This window comes from Pygocentrus nattereri, chromosome 27 (assembly GCF_015220715.1).
Source record: "Pygocentrus nattereri isolate fPygNat1 chromosome 27, fPygNat1.pri, whole genome shotgun sequence".
NCBI classification, from domain to species: domain Eukaryota; kingdom Metazoa; phylum Chordata; class Actinopteri; order Characiformes; family Serrasalmidae; genus Pygocentrus; species Pygocentrus nattereri.
Genome location: NC_051237.1, coordinates 24,897,912 through 24,917,166, shown reverse-complemented (window position 1 = coordinate 24,917,166; position 19,255 = coordinate 24,897,912). Strand labels below are relative to the sequence as shown.

At 45.2% G+C, this 19,255-nt stretch overlaps 1 protein-coding gene across 1 annotated transcript in view; it reads right to left on the bottom strand.

The window, feature by feature from the left end:
- Positions 1 to 18,997, bottom strand: part of LOC108414483 (MBT domain-containing protein 1) — a 30,391-nt gene extending 11,394 nt beyond the window's left edge. The window contains exons 1-10 of the mRNA XM_037535368.1: positions 18,843 to 18,997; positions 12,010 to 12,205; positions 9,310 to 9,443; positions 8,427 to 8,541; positions 7,455 to 7,537; positions 6,543 to 6,660; positions 5,391 to 5,525; positions 5,222 to 5,310; positions 3,157 to 3,391; positions 1,054 to 1,109 (exon numbers count right to left, since the gene is read on the bottom strand). Of these exons, the coding sequence (XP_037391265.1) occupies positions 1,054 to 1,109; positions 3,157 to 3,391; positions 5,222 to 5,310; positions 5,391 to 5,525; positions 6,543 to 6,660; positions 7,455 to 7,537; positions 8,427 to 8,541; positions 9,310 to 9,443; positions 12,010 to 12,205; positions 18,843 to 18,863 (1,182 nt within the window). The 5' untranslated portion in view covers positions 18,864 to 18,997. The remainder of the gene's footprint in view (positions 1 to 1,053; positions 1,110 to 3,156; positions 3,392 to 5,221; positions 5,311 to 5,390; positions 5,526 to 6,542; positions 6,661 to 7,454; positions 7,538 to 8,426; positions 8,542 to 9,309; positions 9,444 to 12,009; positions 12,206 to 18,842) is intronic.
- Positions 18,998 to 19,255: the final 258 nt, after the last annotated feature.

The window sequence follows — 19,255 nt, the reverse complement described above, 5'->3', positions numbered from 1 at the left end:
AACCGTTACAGCACACCCCTGGACATTACCCCACACCCCTGGACATTACCCCACACCCCTGGACATAACCCCACACCCCTGGACATCACCCCATACCCCTGGACATCACCCCAGACACCTGGACATCACCCCATACCCCTGGACATTACCCTACACACCTGGACATTACCCCAGACACCTGTACATCACCCCAGACACCTGTACATCACCCCAGACACCTGTACATTACCTCACATACCTGTACATTACCCCACACACCTGGACATCACCCCAGACACCTGTACATTACCTCACATACCTGTACATTACCCCACACCCCTGGTCATTACCCCACATACCTGGACATTACCCCACACCCCTGTACATTACCCCACACCCCTGGTCATTACCCCACATACCTGGACATTACCCCACACCCCTGGACATTACCCCACACCCCTGTACATTACCCCACACACCATGGCCACAGTAATGAATAACTATTTACCTGAAGGTTCCTACATAAACACGTTCTAAAAATATTCATAACTTGCTTATAACACTGATAGACATTAATTTATGATTTTGTCATCAACCACAGAGAGACACTGTCTGCTGTCTATGCTACATTGTACAAACAAATGTTTTTGCTTTAATTAAAAGCTGCCTACATGGGGATTTCAAAACATGTGTGCAAGCACTGAATAATTCATGTATAAAGCACTCAAGACTGAGTATTCAAAGTACTGAAAACCCAGCGTAACTCAAAATAGGATGTTATGTGAAGTAAACAGACAACAGACATTCGTTCCTTTTTTTAAAAGTCTTATACACACACACACACACACACACACACACACACATTCTGATCACCTCCTCGTTTCTGTGCTCATTGTCCACTTTATCAGCTCCACTTACTGTATAGCTGCACTCTGTAGTTCTACAGTTACAGACTGTAGTCCATCTGTTTCTCTGATACTCTGTTACCCTGTTCTTTAGTTTGCAGGACCCCCATGGACCCTCACAGATGTGTATATATAATGTGTGTGAGTGTGTGTGTGAGTGTATATATACCTTAGCAAACAGCTGTCCTGGAGCGTCGACCTGACCATCCAGCTTCTTTGCCACATCTACAACATGATCATGGCAGCACTCATTAAAACCTCTGACAGCAGTTATTAACTGGTTATTAACTGAATTGGTTTTCTGTTCTAGTGTTTTATTAATATCCCAGCTGCTGCAAATTGTCCATATATTCAGGAAATTCATTTACTAATTATGGTAGAATAATTCTTTGAACATCTTTACTTTGCATCTACCACATGATTAGGGTACGGATAAGGCAGAACGTCAACACCCAGAATTCCTTCAGCCTAAAACAGTCAAAAATGGCACTTTCAGTTTCTGGCTGAACATTTTCTTCACAAATAATTTTATGGGTTGACTTTCCCCAACATTGTACCCACACAGAATCTACCACGACACCCGTCAACGATCAATACCAGTATAAGCTTCAGTACAGAATCAGTAAAATACAGCATTAAAGCATCTCATCAGTTCCTCATTGGAACATCTGGTTTACCAGCCAAGACACGTTCTGTGTCTGAGGCTTGTTCTTTAGTTTCAGCGCTGGAACTCCGGGGCTAAAGCAGCTATCAAGTAATGGGAGCTTGTACCCCCATAGATATACATGCCCAGATGCCGCGCTGCCTGTTGTTCTCTATGTGAGGCGATACATCTGAGCATCCGCCGTGTTGGAGAGGTCAAGATCCACTTGTCTCAGGATTAAATTGGCCACGACTTCCTTGTTACTCAACCCATTTTCACCTAATCTGTGTAGTTATAATCCTCAGACTCAGATTAATCCAGACTGCATGGATCTGCTCTCAGCAGCTCTTATTACTTTAATTACCTCACGAGTTTAGCACTTCAAATCCATCGCTGTCATGATCTCTTCTAATCTCAAGACACATAAAAATAAAATAATGCCCCCAAAACACAGTAAGAAGGACGAAGCTGAAATCGGCTTCCAATTCACCAGCTTCTTGTTTGAGTTTTCCTGCTCCACCTTAAATGGTGCAGCATTCACTTTCTGGTGCCAGAAGCTGTACCACTTAAGGTGGAGCGGGAAAATTCAAACAAGATGCTGGCTGATGCACCATTTAAGGCGGAAATTTGAACAAGAAGCTGGCGAATAGGAAGCTGACTTCAGCTTCGTGTAAGAAGGTGCTGACGTTGAACTATTATGGTGGTGGTTGGATAGTGTAGTGGTTAACACCTCTGCCTTCTACACTGTAGACTGGGGTTCAATCCCCACCTGGGTAAGCCCCCTACACTACACCAATATGAGTCCTTGGGCAAGACTCCTAACACCGCCTTGGCCTACCTGTGTAACAATGATCAAATTGTAAGTCGCTCTGGAAAAGAGCGTCAGCCAAATGCCGTAAATGTAAGTCTACATGGATTAAGGAATGCTGTAACTGACCGCTACAAAGCTTTAACCATCTCTGTAAAATAAATTACTACTACACAAAGTTTAGACCCCCTGAATAGACTATTAAATGAAATAAGCTTCATATAAAACCAGAGGAAAAACAATCACAACAACAGGTTCTCTGGGCCTCATCGACCACACGGCCATATCTACACATAAACATCACAGAGACAGGAGCGTGGGTCACTGCGTTCCCTCTGTTTTATTGTCCTGTTCCACTTTCTGAGAGTGATATTGTTGAAACGGTGTAATTTGAACAGTATCTTTCTTAAACTGCCGCTCTGTAATGGCACTGAATGCAGATGTTGACCTTCCCAAAACTGGCGGTGGCGTTGACGTGCCTGACTGAACTCAACAAGGCATCTAGGTATGTATATCTACGTCTACCCCACCAATTAGCATGTTGCTAACTGCACGCCTACATCAGCACACAGTTGCCTCAAACTGCCATCCATAAAAATAAACAAACTGGCACAGCTAAAGCCAGTCTTCGGTCCGTGTTTACAGAAAGCAGCTGCGTGATGATTTAGGCGTGCAGTTAGCATCATGCTAACAGGTGGGGTAAAAGCTTCTATTACTTGTTAGCCATGCTAACCTCAAGCCAACTCCAGGCCCAAACAGGCCTTGGATGATCGACCACGTCTGTAAGGAGGGGATTGTGACGTTCCAGCGTGCAGACTGACCGGAGCGTTTGAAGCGGTGTCCGATGCTGCGGGACCAGCCGATGGTGTGGATGAGGGGGCTGTACATGTGGCACCAGAAATCGTCCGATCCGTCCTGACTCTCCTCGTAGACGAGTCGGAGACGTCCCCCGATCACCTGCTGGACCAGGGCCACCCGCGTCCGACACAGGTGAGCCTTGTCCACCACCTCCACTCGCATCAGCTTCTTAAAGGGAAACTGCATGCTCTCCTGCACCTGCACAGAGAGAGAGAGAGAGAGACAGAGAGAACTAATTCAACACGATTTAACTTTAAATCAGACAATCAGTGGTTTCTGATCCAGGTCTTGGAGACTTGATGTCCTGTACTTGTCTGTGTTTGCCCTAATCTCATCCAGCTGACCGACACATGAAGGGATGGACGATTAGTGACAGGCAGCCAATCTGTCTCCTTAATCCATCTCCAGTGGCCCAAAACCGTATTTGGAATTTGAAAAACAAGACGTACCCATAAAACGTCGGTACAACCAACGTAACTAAAAACAATGAGCTGACAGAATTTCTCCGTTGCTCACGTTGAGGTCTACTGCATGTCGCCATGTCAGAACAAAACCTCGTATCTCCATCTTTGGCATTTTCCAGTTTTCCACAAAAGTGGGACGTACCTGTTGTCCTTTACGCTGTGTGTATATTTCATGATGAATGGACCAATAGAAATGACCCAAAGACTCAGCTGTACAAAGACACAGACACAGACAGCTACAGACCGCAGCTCGTGCTCTACATGTAATAAAGCAGTTTAGCTTAAACACCAATGAACCTTTCAGACTAAACTTCACGACTAAAAGCTCGAGATCCAACTCAGACTCAGACCTCGTAGACTAGACTCAGACTCACTCCTCAGAGACTCGACTCGGACTGACCCCTCAGAGACTCAGACTCGACTCAGACCTCTGAGGCTTGAGTCAACTCAGACTCATACCTCATAGACTTGACTCAGACTCACTCCTCAGAGACTCGACTCGGACTGAGCCCTTAGAGACTCGACTCGGACTGACCCCTCAGAGACTCGACTCGGAGTGACCCCTCAGAGACTCGACTCGGACTCACCCCTCAGAGACTCAGACTCGACTCAGACCTCTGAGGCTTGAGTCAACTCAGACTCATACCTCATAGACTTGACTCAGACTCACTCCTCAGAGACTCGACTCGGACTGAGCCCTTAGAGACTCGACTCGGACTGACCCCTCAGAGACTCGACTCGGACTGACCCCTCAGAGACTCGACTCGGACTCACCCCTCAGAGACTCAGACTCGGACTCACCCCTCAGAGACTCAGACTCGACTCAGACCTCTGAGGCTTGAGTCAACTCAGACTCATACCTCATAGACTCGACTCAGACTCACCCCTCAGAGGCTCAGACTCGGATTCACCCCTCAGAAACTCGTGACTCGACTCTGACTTGCACCTCAGAGGCTAAAGACTCGACTGAGAGTAGCATTTCAGAGACTCAGGCTCAAATTCTCACATCAGAGAGTCGACACTCGACTCAAGACTCATACCTTGGAAATTCTACATTCGACTCAGACTCACAACTCAGAGACTCAAGGTTTGACTCCAGCTTGCACCTCAGAGACTCATGACTCGACTCAGATGCTCATGACCCGACTCCAGACTCAACTCAGACTCACACCTCAGAGACTCAGGAGTCAACTCAGACTTGCACATCAGAGAGTCAAGAGTCAACTTAGACTCATAGCTCAGAGACTTGAGTCAGACTCTCACCTCAGAGACTCGAGTCAGACTCACAGTTCAGACTCAAGACTTAACTCAAACTCTCATCTCAGAGACACAAGATTTAATGACGTAACTCTCAAAGACTTAAGATAACTGGGACTTCGCCTTGGACTCAGAACTCAGAACCTCACAATTTGACTCAAACTCTCACGAGACTCTGACTCGCACCTCAGAAATTGACTAACTGTACAATGTTTTGAAAATGGAAAAAAACAAATCACTGCTTGCATCCACATGTTAGGTCTGTACTGTGTCTAATGGAAATAAATGGGGTCACTCAGAGGGTCACCTTGGTGGAGAAGTCGGACGGCAGCGTCTTGGCTCCGGTGAGACGTTTAACCAGGAACGCCTTCCAGTTCGTCACTTTGTGCTGGATTGCTGGAGGACAAGATCAAACAAACACACTCATTCATTCATTTTCTGAGCTGACTAATAAATGCATCTCTTAAGTTTCTTACATTTGGGTGGAACGAGAGGTTTTCCTCCTGAAGCACACCAGCCCACAGCGTGGATATCAGGAACACACAGGTTACTCCAGAAATCCTGCCCGGAGTCACTGTCGAATCCCTCGTAGCGGAGCAGAGCCTTGAACCCTGCAGAGCAGAAGACCGTGTCAGAAAGAGCCTGCAGGAAATATTAATCATCATAATAATACATTTTTATTTGTTGTCATGCAGTTGGTCCCATCTGAGATTTGGTCTCCAGCTTTTCCAATGCGTGGTACCGGCTCAACTCGACTCGCCTCGCCTCTCCTTTTTTTGGTTTTCGATTAGGCAAAAGTTGGTACCTGGTACTATTTTGGTACCATCTCTTTTCAGCAGTCTTGTGTCTTGCTGCCATCAACCTCTTTTGAACAACATTTGTCTCCCTCACATTATGGCCAATTCATGCGACGGCGCTATGACAACCAGCTACACTGAGGGGGCGCTACATCTGCATTGGGAAACAGTAACTGGTACCAAAAGTGAGTAGTCCAATCAAACAGTACAATTTAGTACAATCAAATACTAAGTCTACTCACTAACTGGGCCTGTGTTCCTTAGCTAGTACGTCACCATAAACCACAAATCTTTGGCCTGGTGCTAATTCAGGCCTCCCGCATGACCACCCTGGGACCACGTCGCGGCCCCCTGTGTGGGGTGCTATGATGAGGTCAGTAATAAAATGCCAGATCAGTGCACAGCAGTGTCATCTCACATGTAGCAGTGGTCATATTTCTGCTCCTTAATGACCTCGTAATTCAGAGGAACCTCCAACGCTCAGAGAAAAACTGTCTGTCCAGCCAAATGGATCATGTTAGGAACATTTTTGTTTACCACAGGACGAGATAACGGCAATAATGTCTGCCTCCCGCTGAGACCCAGAGGTCCTACCATGAAGCTGACCACTGAATGCCAGCACGACTTCAGAGATGTACTGATTTTCTTGGTTTTTGAGGTTATGAATTTCGCTTTGTGTACATTTGCCCACCCCTGGCATCCAAGATCTGTAGGAAATTTAATTTAATATTTGGAACCTAAACGAAGAGCATGAACGTTCTTCCAATCTCTGCGTATCTCCAGACGCTGAACCCAAACGAAGCCCTAAAGCTCAGTCAGTCAGTGTTTCACCTGCCAGTTTGATGATGCTGGCGATCCAGTAGACCTTCATGGGTAAACTACTGTCTGAATTCAGCACCTCCACCCTGATGCCCTCCGTGATGTCATCCCAGGAGGTTCCCATAGGAACCTGAGGGAGAAAATCCATAACACACATACAGGAACATCTGGAAAGGTACAGGCCTTACCTGGCAGGCCACCTGGAAACGGTTCATGTATGGGTCTCACTCTCACAACTGCAGAACTCACACATTAGTTTTATAGTGGGTACTTAATAATTCATAGTACATGCTGAATAATTCATAGTAGATATTGAATTATTCATAGTCAATACTGAATAGCTCCAAACAGATGATAAATAATCCGTAGTACATAACAATTAGCAGATACTGAATAATTCATAATGCATTATGAATAATTCACAGCAGAATCTGTATAAATAGAAGACACTGAATAATAAACCTAGAGTTTAGCAATTTACCTTTACAGCAGTTGTCATAATCCAAATCCAATAACTTTAATTTAATTTATTTAAATAAATAAAAAAATACAAACAAATCATATCATTTGTCATATCTATGTTCTTCCAACAGTTATATGACATTATTATACACAAGTACGAATTCAGCAGAGAGTTTACTTAAAATACATGGTTGTAATATTTGAAAATGAACATTAATAAAACAGAAACATAAATAAAAACACTTCCTCTACTGATTTCTAACTCTGCTCTTTGGGCCTCAGTGTGTGACTTTTCCATCTCACAGATCTTCAACACTGATTGTATCCGTTTCCCTCTGGAGCCGTTTGTGATTCTGATTTGTCCAAATCGATCGTTTAAAAGAAGGACTTTATTATGTCCTCTAATGTCCTCCGACAGACAGATTATGTGTATGATTTACATTGGATTACAGGTGAACTTACGTGTTTGAAGCAGCTCACCGGCGCCCCCATCAGGTCTCCACTGCCAATGTAGTTTCCCCAGTCAAAACTGTCCAGCGGTACAGCTAGGAGGAAACGAAAGACATTTTTATGAATATCTCTGATTATTACTGCGATATTACTGTGCTACAATTTTACCTGTTCGGTTGCCATTTAATACAGTTTTTTATACAACTGTAAAAACATTATTAGTACCACTGTAAAGTATTAAGTGCTATAACTGTAATAATAAAAATGGTATAACTGTAAAGACATAAGTATTATAACTATAACAATAAAAACGGTATAACTGTAAAGATATTAGTGTTATAACTGCTATAATAAAGATGATATAACTGTAAAGACGTTATAACTAATAAAAATGGTATAACTAAAGACACGTGTCATAACTGCAATAATATGAATGGTATAACTAAAGATATAAGTGTCATTATAAGAAACATGGTACAACTAAAGACATAAGCGTTATAACTGTAATCATATAAATGGTATAACTAAAGATATGTTATTATAATCGAAATGGTATAACTGTAAAGACATAAGAGTTATGATTGTAATAATAAAGATGGTATAACGTTAAAGACATAAGTGTTATAACTGTAATAAAGATGGTATAACTAAAGACATAAGTGTTATAACTAATAATAAAGATGGTATAACTGTAAAGGCATAAGTGTTATAACTAATAAAAATGGTACAACTGTAAACACAAGTGTTATAACTATAATAATAGAGATGGTATAACTGTAAAGACACAAGTGTTATAACTATAATAATAAAGATGGTATAACTTAAAGACATAAGTGTTATAACTAATAATAGAGATGGTATAACTGTAAAGACACAAGCGTTATAACTGTAATAACAGAAATGGTATAACTAAAGATATTAGTGGTGCAACTGAGGAAAGTTTCCGTTTTGGATCCACAGGCTTGAACATTAATTCAGACTCACCTGCTTTAGTCTTCACCTGGCTCTGCTGATTGTTCTGGTTCTGACTATATGCAGCTAGCTTAGCCATTAGCGGCTGCTTCTGCAGCACTTTAGCCTTTTTGGTCGGAGGCTTTCCCTGAAAACACCACACAGAAAAGCCGAGAATTCACCCTGGGAACCTTTAAAACCCTGAAATCACAGGCCAGGTGTGGAATGACATTCAGACCCTCCAACACCTTCCCAGAAGAGCGGAGGCTGTTACTGCAGTAAAGAGGGACAAACTCACTATTAACTCTATTTTAACTCTATTTGAAAACTGCAGCTGGCAGGTTTTGCTTCTCCAATCTTTACAATGTGTATTTAAATATCACAAACTATTCACCCAAAGGTGGGTTATTCAATATTTTAGTAACTCGCTGAGCAAGAACTTCACAAATGACCATCAGATATCAGATGAATGCTAAAATACAGTAACTAAAAAAGTGCACTTTCTGAAAAATACAGAGTGACAGCACAGGTGACACAACTCCCCTGCACTGCTAGGATTTTGTTACGTGGTTGCTAGTGGGTTGCTAGGTGGTTGTAGTGGTATTCCAGGTGGTTACTAAGGAATTACTACCAGGTTGCTATGGTTTCCCTGGTGGCTGCTGAATGATTTATACACCAAAATGTTAATTTCCACATGTTTTTTTCCCCCAAATATTTAAATAATTTGGTTAACAAAAACCTAATAGATGATAATTTACTGTAACAACCTATGTACTTTATTTTTTATCAAGCCATCTGGCTCGAGATTTGATCTCCACTTTTCAGATATGATGAATCCTGAATATTAATGTTATTACAGTTTGTTAAAGATGTTTAAACGGTAAACCTGTGAAACGCGCGTGTATGTGTGGTGTACCTGCAGTCGGGCCATGATGCTGGCTTTTTTGGAGTTGGATGAGTAGCTCCGTGAGCAGGACACGCTGCAGAAGCGCTTCGTCTTGGAGTAAAACGCATCTCGAACACCCACCATGCCACACATCTCACACGTCGCTGAAACAGGAAGAGTGAGGTTTTAATAAAGTAATCAACTCCCATATAGAGGCTTTTTAAATGAAACAGTAGAAGCCGTATCGCCCCCTACACTTCCTGTAGTGTATTACAGTCTGTCAGAGTGACTGTGTGGATCATATGAACATTATAGAGCTTTTTAAATGAAACAGTAGAAGCCGTATCGCCCCCTACGCTTCCTGTAGTGTATTACAGTCTGTCAGAGCGACTGTGTGGATCATATGAACATTATAGAGCTTTTTAAATGAAACAGTAGAAGCCGTATCGCCCCCTACGCTTCCTGTAGTGTATTACAGTCTGTCACAGCGACTGTGTGGATCATATGAACATTACAGTGCTTTTTAAATGAAACAGTAGAAACCGTATCGCCCCCTACGCTTCCTGTAGTGTATTACAGTCTGTCAGAGTGACTGTGTGGATCGTATGAACATTATAGAGCTTTTTAAATGAAACAGTAGAAACCGTATCGCCCCCTACGCTTCCTGTAGTGTATTACAGTCTGTCAGAGCGACAGTGTGGATCATATGAACATTATAGAGCTTTTTAAATGAAACAGTAGAAGCCGTATCGCCCCCTACGCTTCCTGTAGTGTATTACAGTCTGTCAGAGTGACTGTGTGGATCATATGAACATTATAGAGCTTTTTAAATGAAACAGTAGAAACCGTATCGCCCCCTACGCTTCCTGTAGTGTATTACAGTCTGTCAGAGCGACAGTGTGGATCATATGAACATTATAGAGCTTTTTAAATGAAACAGTAGAAGCCGTATCGCCCCCTACGCTTCCTGTAGTGTATTACAGTCTGTCAGAGCGACTGTGTGGATCATATGAACATTATAGAGCTTTTTAAATGAAACAGTAGAAGCCGTATCGCCCCCTACGCTTCCTGTAGTGTATTACAGTCTGTCAGAGCGACTGTGTGGATCATATGAGCATTAGAGCTTTTTTAAATGAAACAGTAGAAGCCGTATCGCCCCCTACGCTTCCTGTAGTGTATTACAGTCTGTCAGAGCGACTGTGTGGATCATTTGAACATTATAGAGCTTTTTAAATGAAACAGTAGAAGCCGTATCGCCCCCTACGCTTCCTGTAGTGTATTACAGTCTGTCAGAGCGACTGTGTGGATCATATGAACATTATAGAGCTTTTTAAACGAAACAGTAGAAGCCGTATCGACCCCAACGCTTCCTGTAGTGTATTACAGTCTGTCAGAGCGACTGTGTGGATCATATGAACATTATAGAGCTTTTTAAATGAAACAGTAGAAGCCGTATCGCCCCCTACGCTTCCTGTAGTGTATTACAGTCTGTCAGAGCGACTGTGTGGATCATATGAACATTATAGAGCTTTTTAAATGAAACAGTAGAAGCCGTATCGCCCCCTACGCTTCCTGTAGTGTATTACAGTCTGTCAGAGCGACTGTGTGGATCATATGAACATTATAGAGCTTTTTAACTGAAACAGTAGAAGCCGTATCGCCCCCTACGCTTCCTGTAGTGTATTACAGTCTGTCAGAGCGACTGTGTGGATCATATGAACATTATAGAGCTTTTTAAATGAAACAGTAGAAGCCGTATCGCCCCCTACGCTTCCTGTAGTGTATTACAGTCTGTCAGAGCGACTGTGTGGATCATATGAACATTATAGAGCTTTTTAAATGAAACAGTAGAAGCCGTATCGCCCCCTACGCTTCCTGTAGTGTATTACAGTCTGTCAGAGCGACTGTGTGGATCATATGAACATTATAGAGCTTTTTAAATGAAACAGTAGAAGCCGTATCGCCCCCTACGCTTCCTGTAGTGTATTACAGTCTGTCAGAGCGACTGTGTGGATCATATGAACATTATAGAGCTTTTTAAATGAAACAGTAGAAGCCGTATCGCCCCCTACGCTTCCTGTAGTGTATTACAGTCTGTCAGAGCGACTGTGTGGATCATATGAACATTATAGAGCTTTTTAAATGAAACAGTAGAAGCCGTATCGCCCCCTACGCTTCCTGTAGTGTATTACAGTCTGTCAGAGCGACTGTGTGGATCATATGAACATTATAGAGCTTTTTAAATGAAACAGTAGAAGCCGTATCGCCCCCTACGCTTCCTGTAGTGTATTACAGTCTGTCAGAGCGACTGTTTGGATCATATGAACATTATAGAGCTTTTTAAATGAAACAGTAGAAGCAGTATCGCCCCCTACGCTTCCTGTAGTGTATTACAGTCTGTCAGAGCGACTGTGTGGATCATATGAACATTATAGAGCTTTTTAAATGAAACAGTAGAAGCCGTATCGCCCCCTACGCTTCCTGTAGTGTATTACAGTCTGTCAGATTGACTGTGTGGATCATATGAACATTATAGAGCTTTTTAAATGAAACAGTAGAAGCCGTATCGCCCCCTACGCTTCCTGTAGTGTATTACAGTCTGTCAGAGTGACTGTGTGGATCATATGAACATTATAGAGCTTTTTAAATGAAACAGTAGAAGCCGTATTGCCCTCTACTTTTGTTGCTGCTCTGTAAGACTGCATGTCTGTGGGGGAGGGAGGTGCTGACCCATGCCCGCTTTGCCATCAGGGTACGTGTAGACCTGTCCGTTGGTGTGTATGATGGGCAGAGTGGTGGGCAGTGGTGATGAATCCTCATCGCTGTCGTCTGAACTGCAGCTGCTGCTGGACTCCTCACTGCAGCTCTCACAGCCCTCAGAGATACCGAACGAATCCCTGTGCCTCCGCTCCGAACGCTCGTCCGCCTGGGACAACACACAATTCAGAACAGACAACACTGAACTCACAGCAATTCAGCACCTTCGTATTAGAATTATACGCTGTGTTTTGGCAAAGTACTAAAACTTCATACATTTAAATCAAACCCTTAAACTGACGGACACGTCAAACAAAGAAGCTGGACAATGGACTGACCACCCCAGAGTCCAGGCGTCTACATCACTGAATGGGTTTGACTGTTTTAGAAAATCATCAACCAGCTTCTCAGACTGAGCTTTGGAGGCATGTCTGCAGATTCTCTGAGGAACTGAAAGTGAGTCTCCTGAAAAGATCGGAAGCTGGAATGAAGGGACAGAGACTCACTGACCCTCACAAAGCTGAGAGTAGACATTTTTTGTTTAATATGTACGTTTTTCTGCTTTTTTTAAAAAAAAACAAAAAAACAAATATAGACTAGAAAATAGACCACATACACTACAATATACAGTACAGAGTGGGGGTTCTCAACATTTTCCGCCTCGAGGTCCACCTGATTTACTAGAAAGCATGACTAGAAGGCCCACAGGAAACCACAACTAATGTTTGGCTTAAAAATACTGGTCCTCATTCACCAACATCTTCCTAAGTTTCTTCTGAAGTGTGTTCTTGAGAAAGATCCTAAGGAAAAGTCTGCGTCAGGTTCACTCCGTGTTCACGCCGGAACTGTTCTCAGTTGTGTGCTCCTCTGTGCTCCTGTGTGTGTCAAATTAGAGAACACCAGCGAGTGAAGAATCTTCATTAGGTTTTAAGAAGAAATTTCTTCTTAACAACGGTTGGTGAATGAGGCCCAATGTTTTTGGGAAATTTAGGAAGATTTGGGAAGATCAGGCTGATGTACCCTCTATTTATTCCATAAATCAGACAGAATGGTGGCAAATTAAGGATGCCACAGGGAGTGTGTTTGGTTTCTAGAGGCAAGGAGGTGAAATCTGATAAAGCTGCCTAGAGTGTCTGTTTTGCAGGACTTTAACTTTTGAAAACGTTTAGTACTTCTGTGGACCACTGGCCCTCAGGCTGAGGGATTTTGGCAAAATATCTAATAAATTAGGAGGTCTGGCCCTGTAACAAACTGATTAGGAAGGCTGGCTCTGTTGTAGGAGTCCTGTGGAGGCTGTGGCAGAACAGAGGATGCTCAACAAGCTGTTGATCATAACACCTCACACCCTCTGCCTGCTACACTGGACAAACAGAGAAGCTCATTCAGGTCAGGCGGTTCCAGCTGCGCTGTGTTAAAGAGCCGTGTGAGATCTTTCTGACCCACTGCTATACGGCTCTACAGCGAGTCTCCTTACTGCAGAGATGGTACTGATCTCCTGCTGTCTGCACTGAGGTGAACCACAGCACTGTATCTCCTCCCCTGTTAATACGCACAGCGCCGTATATTACAGCTGCTACTGTAACGACCCTCCTGTTAATACACACAGCGCCGTATATTACAGCTGCTACTGTAACGACCCTCCTGTTAATACGCACAGCGCCGTATATTACAGCTGCTACTGTAACGACCCTCCTGTTAATACGCACAGCGCCGTATATTACAGCTGCTACTGTAACGACCCTCCTGTTAATACACACAGCGCCGTATATTACAGCTGCTACTGTAACGACCCTCCTGTTAATACGCACAGCGCCGTATATTACAGCTGCTACTGTAACGACCCTCCTGTTAATACGCACAGCGCCGTATATTACAGCTGTTACTGTAACGACCCTCCTGTTAATACGCACAGCGCCGTATATTACAGCTGCTACTGTAACGACCCTCCTGTTAATACGCACAGCGCCGTATATTACAGCTGCTACTGTAACGACCCTCCTGTTAATACGCACAGCGCCGTATATTACAGCTGCTACTGTAACGACCCTCCTGTTAATACGCACAGCGCCGTATATTACAGCCGCTACTGTAACGACCCTCCTGTTAATACGCACAGCGCCGTATATTACAGCCGCTACTGTAACGACCCTCCTGTTAATACACACAGCGCCGTATATTACAGCTGCTACTGTAACGACCCTCCTGTTAATACGCACAGCGCCGTATATTACAGCTGCTACTGTAACGACCCTCCTGTTAATACGCACAGCGCCGTATATTACAGCCGCTACTGTAACGACCCTCCTGTTAATACGCACAGCGCCGTATATTACAGCCGCTACTGTAACGACCCTCCTGTTAATACGCACAGCGCCGTATATTACAGCTGCTACTGTAACGACCCTCCTGTTAATACGCACAGCGCCGTATATTACAGCTGCTACTGTAACGACCCTCCTGTTAATACGCACAGCGCCGTATATTACAGCTGCTACTGTAACGACCCTCCTGTTAATACACACAGCGCCGTATATTACAGCTGCTACTGTAACGATCCTCCTGTTAATACACACAGCGCCGTATATTACAGCTGCTACTGTAACGATCCTCACTGCACTTCACACTGTAAACACTGCTGCAGCTCTGAGTTAGCGGTGTCTACAGTCACTGTGCTATTAGACCTCACACCACTCAGTGCCTGCTGTCTGTAAATACGGCCAATCTGCCTCAGATGTCATGTAAATGTTGATTTGATAAACAGATAAACTTTTATTTTATTTCTCTGTGATTGCGAGTTGCAACTGATCGCACTTTAGGTAGAAATGAAGGTATGGACCAGCATATCGCACCGTATAATTTTCCAGTTTTTGACATGATTTGAAAACACCTGTTGCTCTTTACATTGTGTGTAAATTTCACAATGAATGGACAAAAAAAACCAGCCCAAAATAGATGGGAAAAAAATCCGGTTCCATTGACTTCCATTAAAAGCAGACTATGTATTTTCCTTCTTCTGTAAAGTCACTGATTTGGTTTTGGTCCAACAACAGCGAGGTACTTTTTCTGGCTTGAGACTTGAACTGCCAACACAGTGCGCCAGCCTGCCAGTTGTTTGTGGTTGTGATGTCACAAGCTCCACATTATTAAATGAACTTTCCCTACTTAAAACTTGCATTCTTCATTCTTTAATCTTTCAGCCATAACTGGCCCCCCTCAGTACTGGTCCAAGGACCACCGATGGGTGCTTTGCGGCCCAGTGGCTGAGAAACCCTGGTAAGGAGTATAGTGGGGTATATGTTGCACAGCTCCGGCGTCCAGCCCAGTTTGGTAGCTGTCCTCACTTAATGTGGCGATTAACAGGTGAGTGCTATCAGGTGTGTCTGAGCAGGTACGTCACCTTCAGCCCTTCCAGCCTGGAGCACCCATGCAGTAAACAGTCCCTCCCTATGTGATGTAGTGCTCTGGATCATACCCAGGAGGACAAACCTCTGCTGGGATAAATCACAGAAATGTTGGCGTCCAATGATCTCTAATAGTGTTCTGTGCTTTCCTGACAGGCCAATATCACAGTCTAAAGGGTTCTATTGGGTCAACAGTTGTTCTGGAACTGATTCTAGATTCATCTAATGGTCTCCTAATAGGATCTCCTTCAGGAAACCTAGTCTCTAATGGGAGCCGCTAAGCCAATTACCGTTAGAAAGCAAAACCAGGTCTAATCAGCAGACACCTGTACACAAATCAGACTAACATTCAGTCCAACTCCTCGTTTCTACACTCACTGTCCACTTACTCAGCTCCACTGACCGTACAGCTGCAACTGTAGTCCATCTGTTTCTCTGATACTCTGTTACCCTGTTCTTCAGTGGTCAGGACCCCCATGGACCCTCACAGAGCAGGTACTACTTGGGTGGTGGGTTATTCTCAGCACTGCAGTGACACTGACGTGGTGGTGGTGTGTTAGTGTGTGTGGTGCTGGTACGGGTGGATCAGACACAGCAGTGCTGCTGGAGGTTTTAAACACTGTGTCCATTCACTGTCCACTCTATTAGACACTCCTACCTTGTCGGTCCTCCTTGTAGATGTAAAGTCACAGACGACAGCTCATCTGCTGCTGCACAGTTTGTGCTGGTCACCCTCTAGTCCTTCATCAGTGGTCACAGGACGCTGCCCACAGGACGTTGTCGGCTGGATATTTTTTGGTTCTCAGTCCAGCAGGTGCCTAAAAACTCCAGCAGCCCTGCTGTGTCTGATCCACTCGTACCAGCGCAACACACACTAACACACCACCACCACGTCAGTGTTACTGCAGTGCTGAGAATGACCCACCACCCAAATAGTACCTGCTCTGTGAGGGTCCATGGGGGTCCTGACCACTGAAGAACAGGGTAACAGAGTATCAGAGAAACAGATGGACTACAGTCTGTAACTGTAGAACTACAGAGTGAAACTGTGGTCAGTGGAGCTGGTACAGTGGACAGAGCGTAGACATGAGGATTTAATGCTTTATAAATGGTGTATAAATGGATGAGTGCAGCAGTGCCTGTCCTCCCTCTGATCCTCATCCTCTGCGAGCCCAGTGAGGAGCGCAGCAGGTGAGAGAGCTCAGGTGTGCTGCAGTGCGGATCCGCTCTGCTCCTGCTGCGAGTCCTGGACTGAGCTCTGCTCCACTCTGATCAGAGTAACAGCTGAACAAAAGCCTGCGCTCTCTCTCTCTCTTCTCCCTCCCTCTCTCTCTCTTCTCCCTCCCTCTCTCTCTCTCTTCTCTCTCTCTCTCTCTTCTCCCTCCCTCTCTCTCCCTTCTCCCTCCCTCTCTCTCTCTTCTCTCTCTCTCTCTCTTCTCCCTCCCTCTCTCTCTCTCTTCTCTCTCTCTCTCTCTCTTCTCCCTCCCTCTCTCTCTCTCTCTTCTCTCTCTCTCTTCTCCCTCCCTCTCTCTCTCTCTCTCTCTCTTCTCCCTCCCTCTCTCTCTCTTCTCCCTCCCTCCCTCTCTCTCTCTCTTCTCCCTCCCTCTCTCTCTCTCTCTCTCTTCTCCCTCCCTCTCTCTCTCTTCTCCCTCCCTCTCTCTTCTCCCTCTCTCTCTCTCTCTCTCTCTCTCTCTCTCTCTCTCTTCTCCCTCCCTCTCTCTCTCTCCCTCTCTCCTCTCCCTCCCTCTCTCTCTCTCCCTCTCTCCTCTCCCTCCCTCTCTCTCTTCTCCCTCCCTCTCTCTCTCATTCTCTGTTTCTCTCCCTCTCTCATTCTCTCGCTGTTTCTCACTCTCTCTCTCCGTTGCTCTCTCACTCTCATGCTCTCTCTCTCTCGCGCACTCTCTCTTTCTCTCTTCTCCCTCTTCTCTCTCCCTCTTGCTTACTCTCTCTCTCTCCTCTTTCTCTCTCTTCTCCCTCCCCCTCTCTCTTCTCCCTCCCTCTCTTCTCCCTCCCTCCCTCTCTCTTCTCCCTCCCTCTCTCTCTCGTTCTCTCATTCTCTGTTTCTTTCTGTTTCTCGCTCTCTCTTGCTCTCTCTCTCTGTTGCTCTCTCGCTCTCATGCTCTCTCTCTCGCGCACTCTCTCTTTCTCTCTCTCATTCTCTGTTTCTTTCTCTCTGTTTCTCGCTCTCTCTCTCTGTTGCTCTCTCGCTCTCATGCTCTCTCTCTCGCGCACTCTCTCTTTCTCTCTCTCATTCTCTGTTTCTCTCTCTCTCCTCTCTCGCGCTCTCTCTCTCTCTCTGTCTCTCTCTCTTGCTCTCTCTCGCGCGCGCGCGCTCTCTGTTTCTCTCTCTCCTCTCTCGCGCGCTCTCTCTTTCTCTCTCTCGCTTACTCTCTCTCTCTTCTCCCTCCCTCTCTCTCTCGCTCACTGTCTCTCTCCTCTCTTGCTCTCTTCTCCCTCCCCATCTCTCTCTCGCTCACTCTCTCTCTCTCTCCTCTCGCTCTCTCTTGCTCTCTCTCTCCCGTGCTCTTTCTCTGTCTCTCTCTTCTCCCTCCCTCTTGCTTACACTCTCTCTCTCTCTCTCTTCTCCCTCACTCTTGCTTACTCTCTCTCTTCTCCCTCCCTCTTGCTTACACACTCTCTCTCTCTCTTCTCCCTCACTCTTGCTTACTCTCTCTCTTTTCTCCCTCCCTCTTGCTTACTCTCTCTCTCCTCTTTCTCTCTCTTCTCCCTCCCTCTTGCTTACTCTCTCTCTCCTCCCTCCCTCTTGCTTACTCTCTCTCTCTCTCTGTCTCTCTCTCTTCTCCCTTCCTCTTGATTACTCTCACTCTCTCTCTCCTCCCTCCCTCTTGATTACTCTCTCTCTCCTCTCTCGCTCTCTTCTCTCTCTCTCTTCTCCCTCCCTCTTGCTTACTTTCTCTCTCTCGCTCTCTTCTCTCTCTTCTCCCTCCCTCTTGCTTACTCTCTCTCTCCTCTCTTTCTCTATTTCTCTCTCTCTCGTTCTCTTCTCTCTCTCTCTCTCTCTTCTCTTTCTCTATTTCTCTCTCTCTCGTTCTCTTCTCTCTCTCTCTCTCTCTTCTCCCTCCCTTTTGCTTACTCTCTCTCTCTTCTCCCTCCCTTTTGCTTACTCTCTCTCTCTCTCTCCTCTCTCTCGTTCTCTTCTCTCTCTCTCTTCCCCCTCCCTCTTGCTTACTCTCTCTGTCGCTCTCTTCTCTCTCTCCCTTTCGCTCTCTCTCTCTCTTCTCTCTCTCCCTTTCGCTCTCTCTCTCTCTTCTCTCTCCCTTTCGCTCTCTCTCTCTCTCTCTTCTCTCTCCCTTTCGCTCTCTCTCTCTCTTCCTTTCGCTCTCTCTCTCTTTCTCCTCTCTCTCTCTCTCTCTCTTTCTCTCTCTCTCTCTCTCACTCACTCACCGGCTCCCGCGCGCTTTCCATCAGCCCCTCATGCGTGTGTCTCGCGGACTGACGCTGACCGCTCGCTTCTCACAATAAACGGGAATAAAAATCGGTGTAAATAAAAACTCGCACTGACCAGCAGCTGCGCAAAAACACCACTCAGCGCAGAGCGCAGGCGCAGTCACGGCGCAGCGCAGCGCTGCGCTCAGCGGCCAATCAGAGCGCCTTCACAGCGCACACACTGACCCCTGCTGGACCGGAGCGCAACCGCGCTGTTTACACTTTTAAAAGCGATTTTAGACCAAAAAAAGCCCAAGAACCTGCTGAGCTGCGTGGAGGCCCATCCCTGCCGGGCAGCCGAGAAAATACTAGAAAAATGATCATAAGAATAATAGAGACCATTAAAAGTTTCTGTTGGAGTCACTTCATGG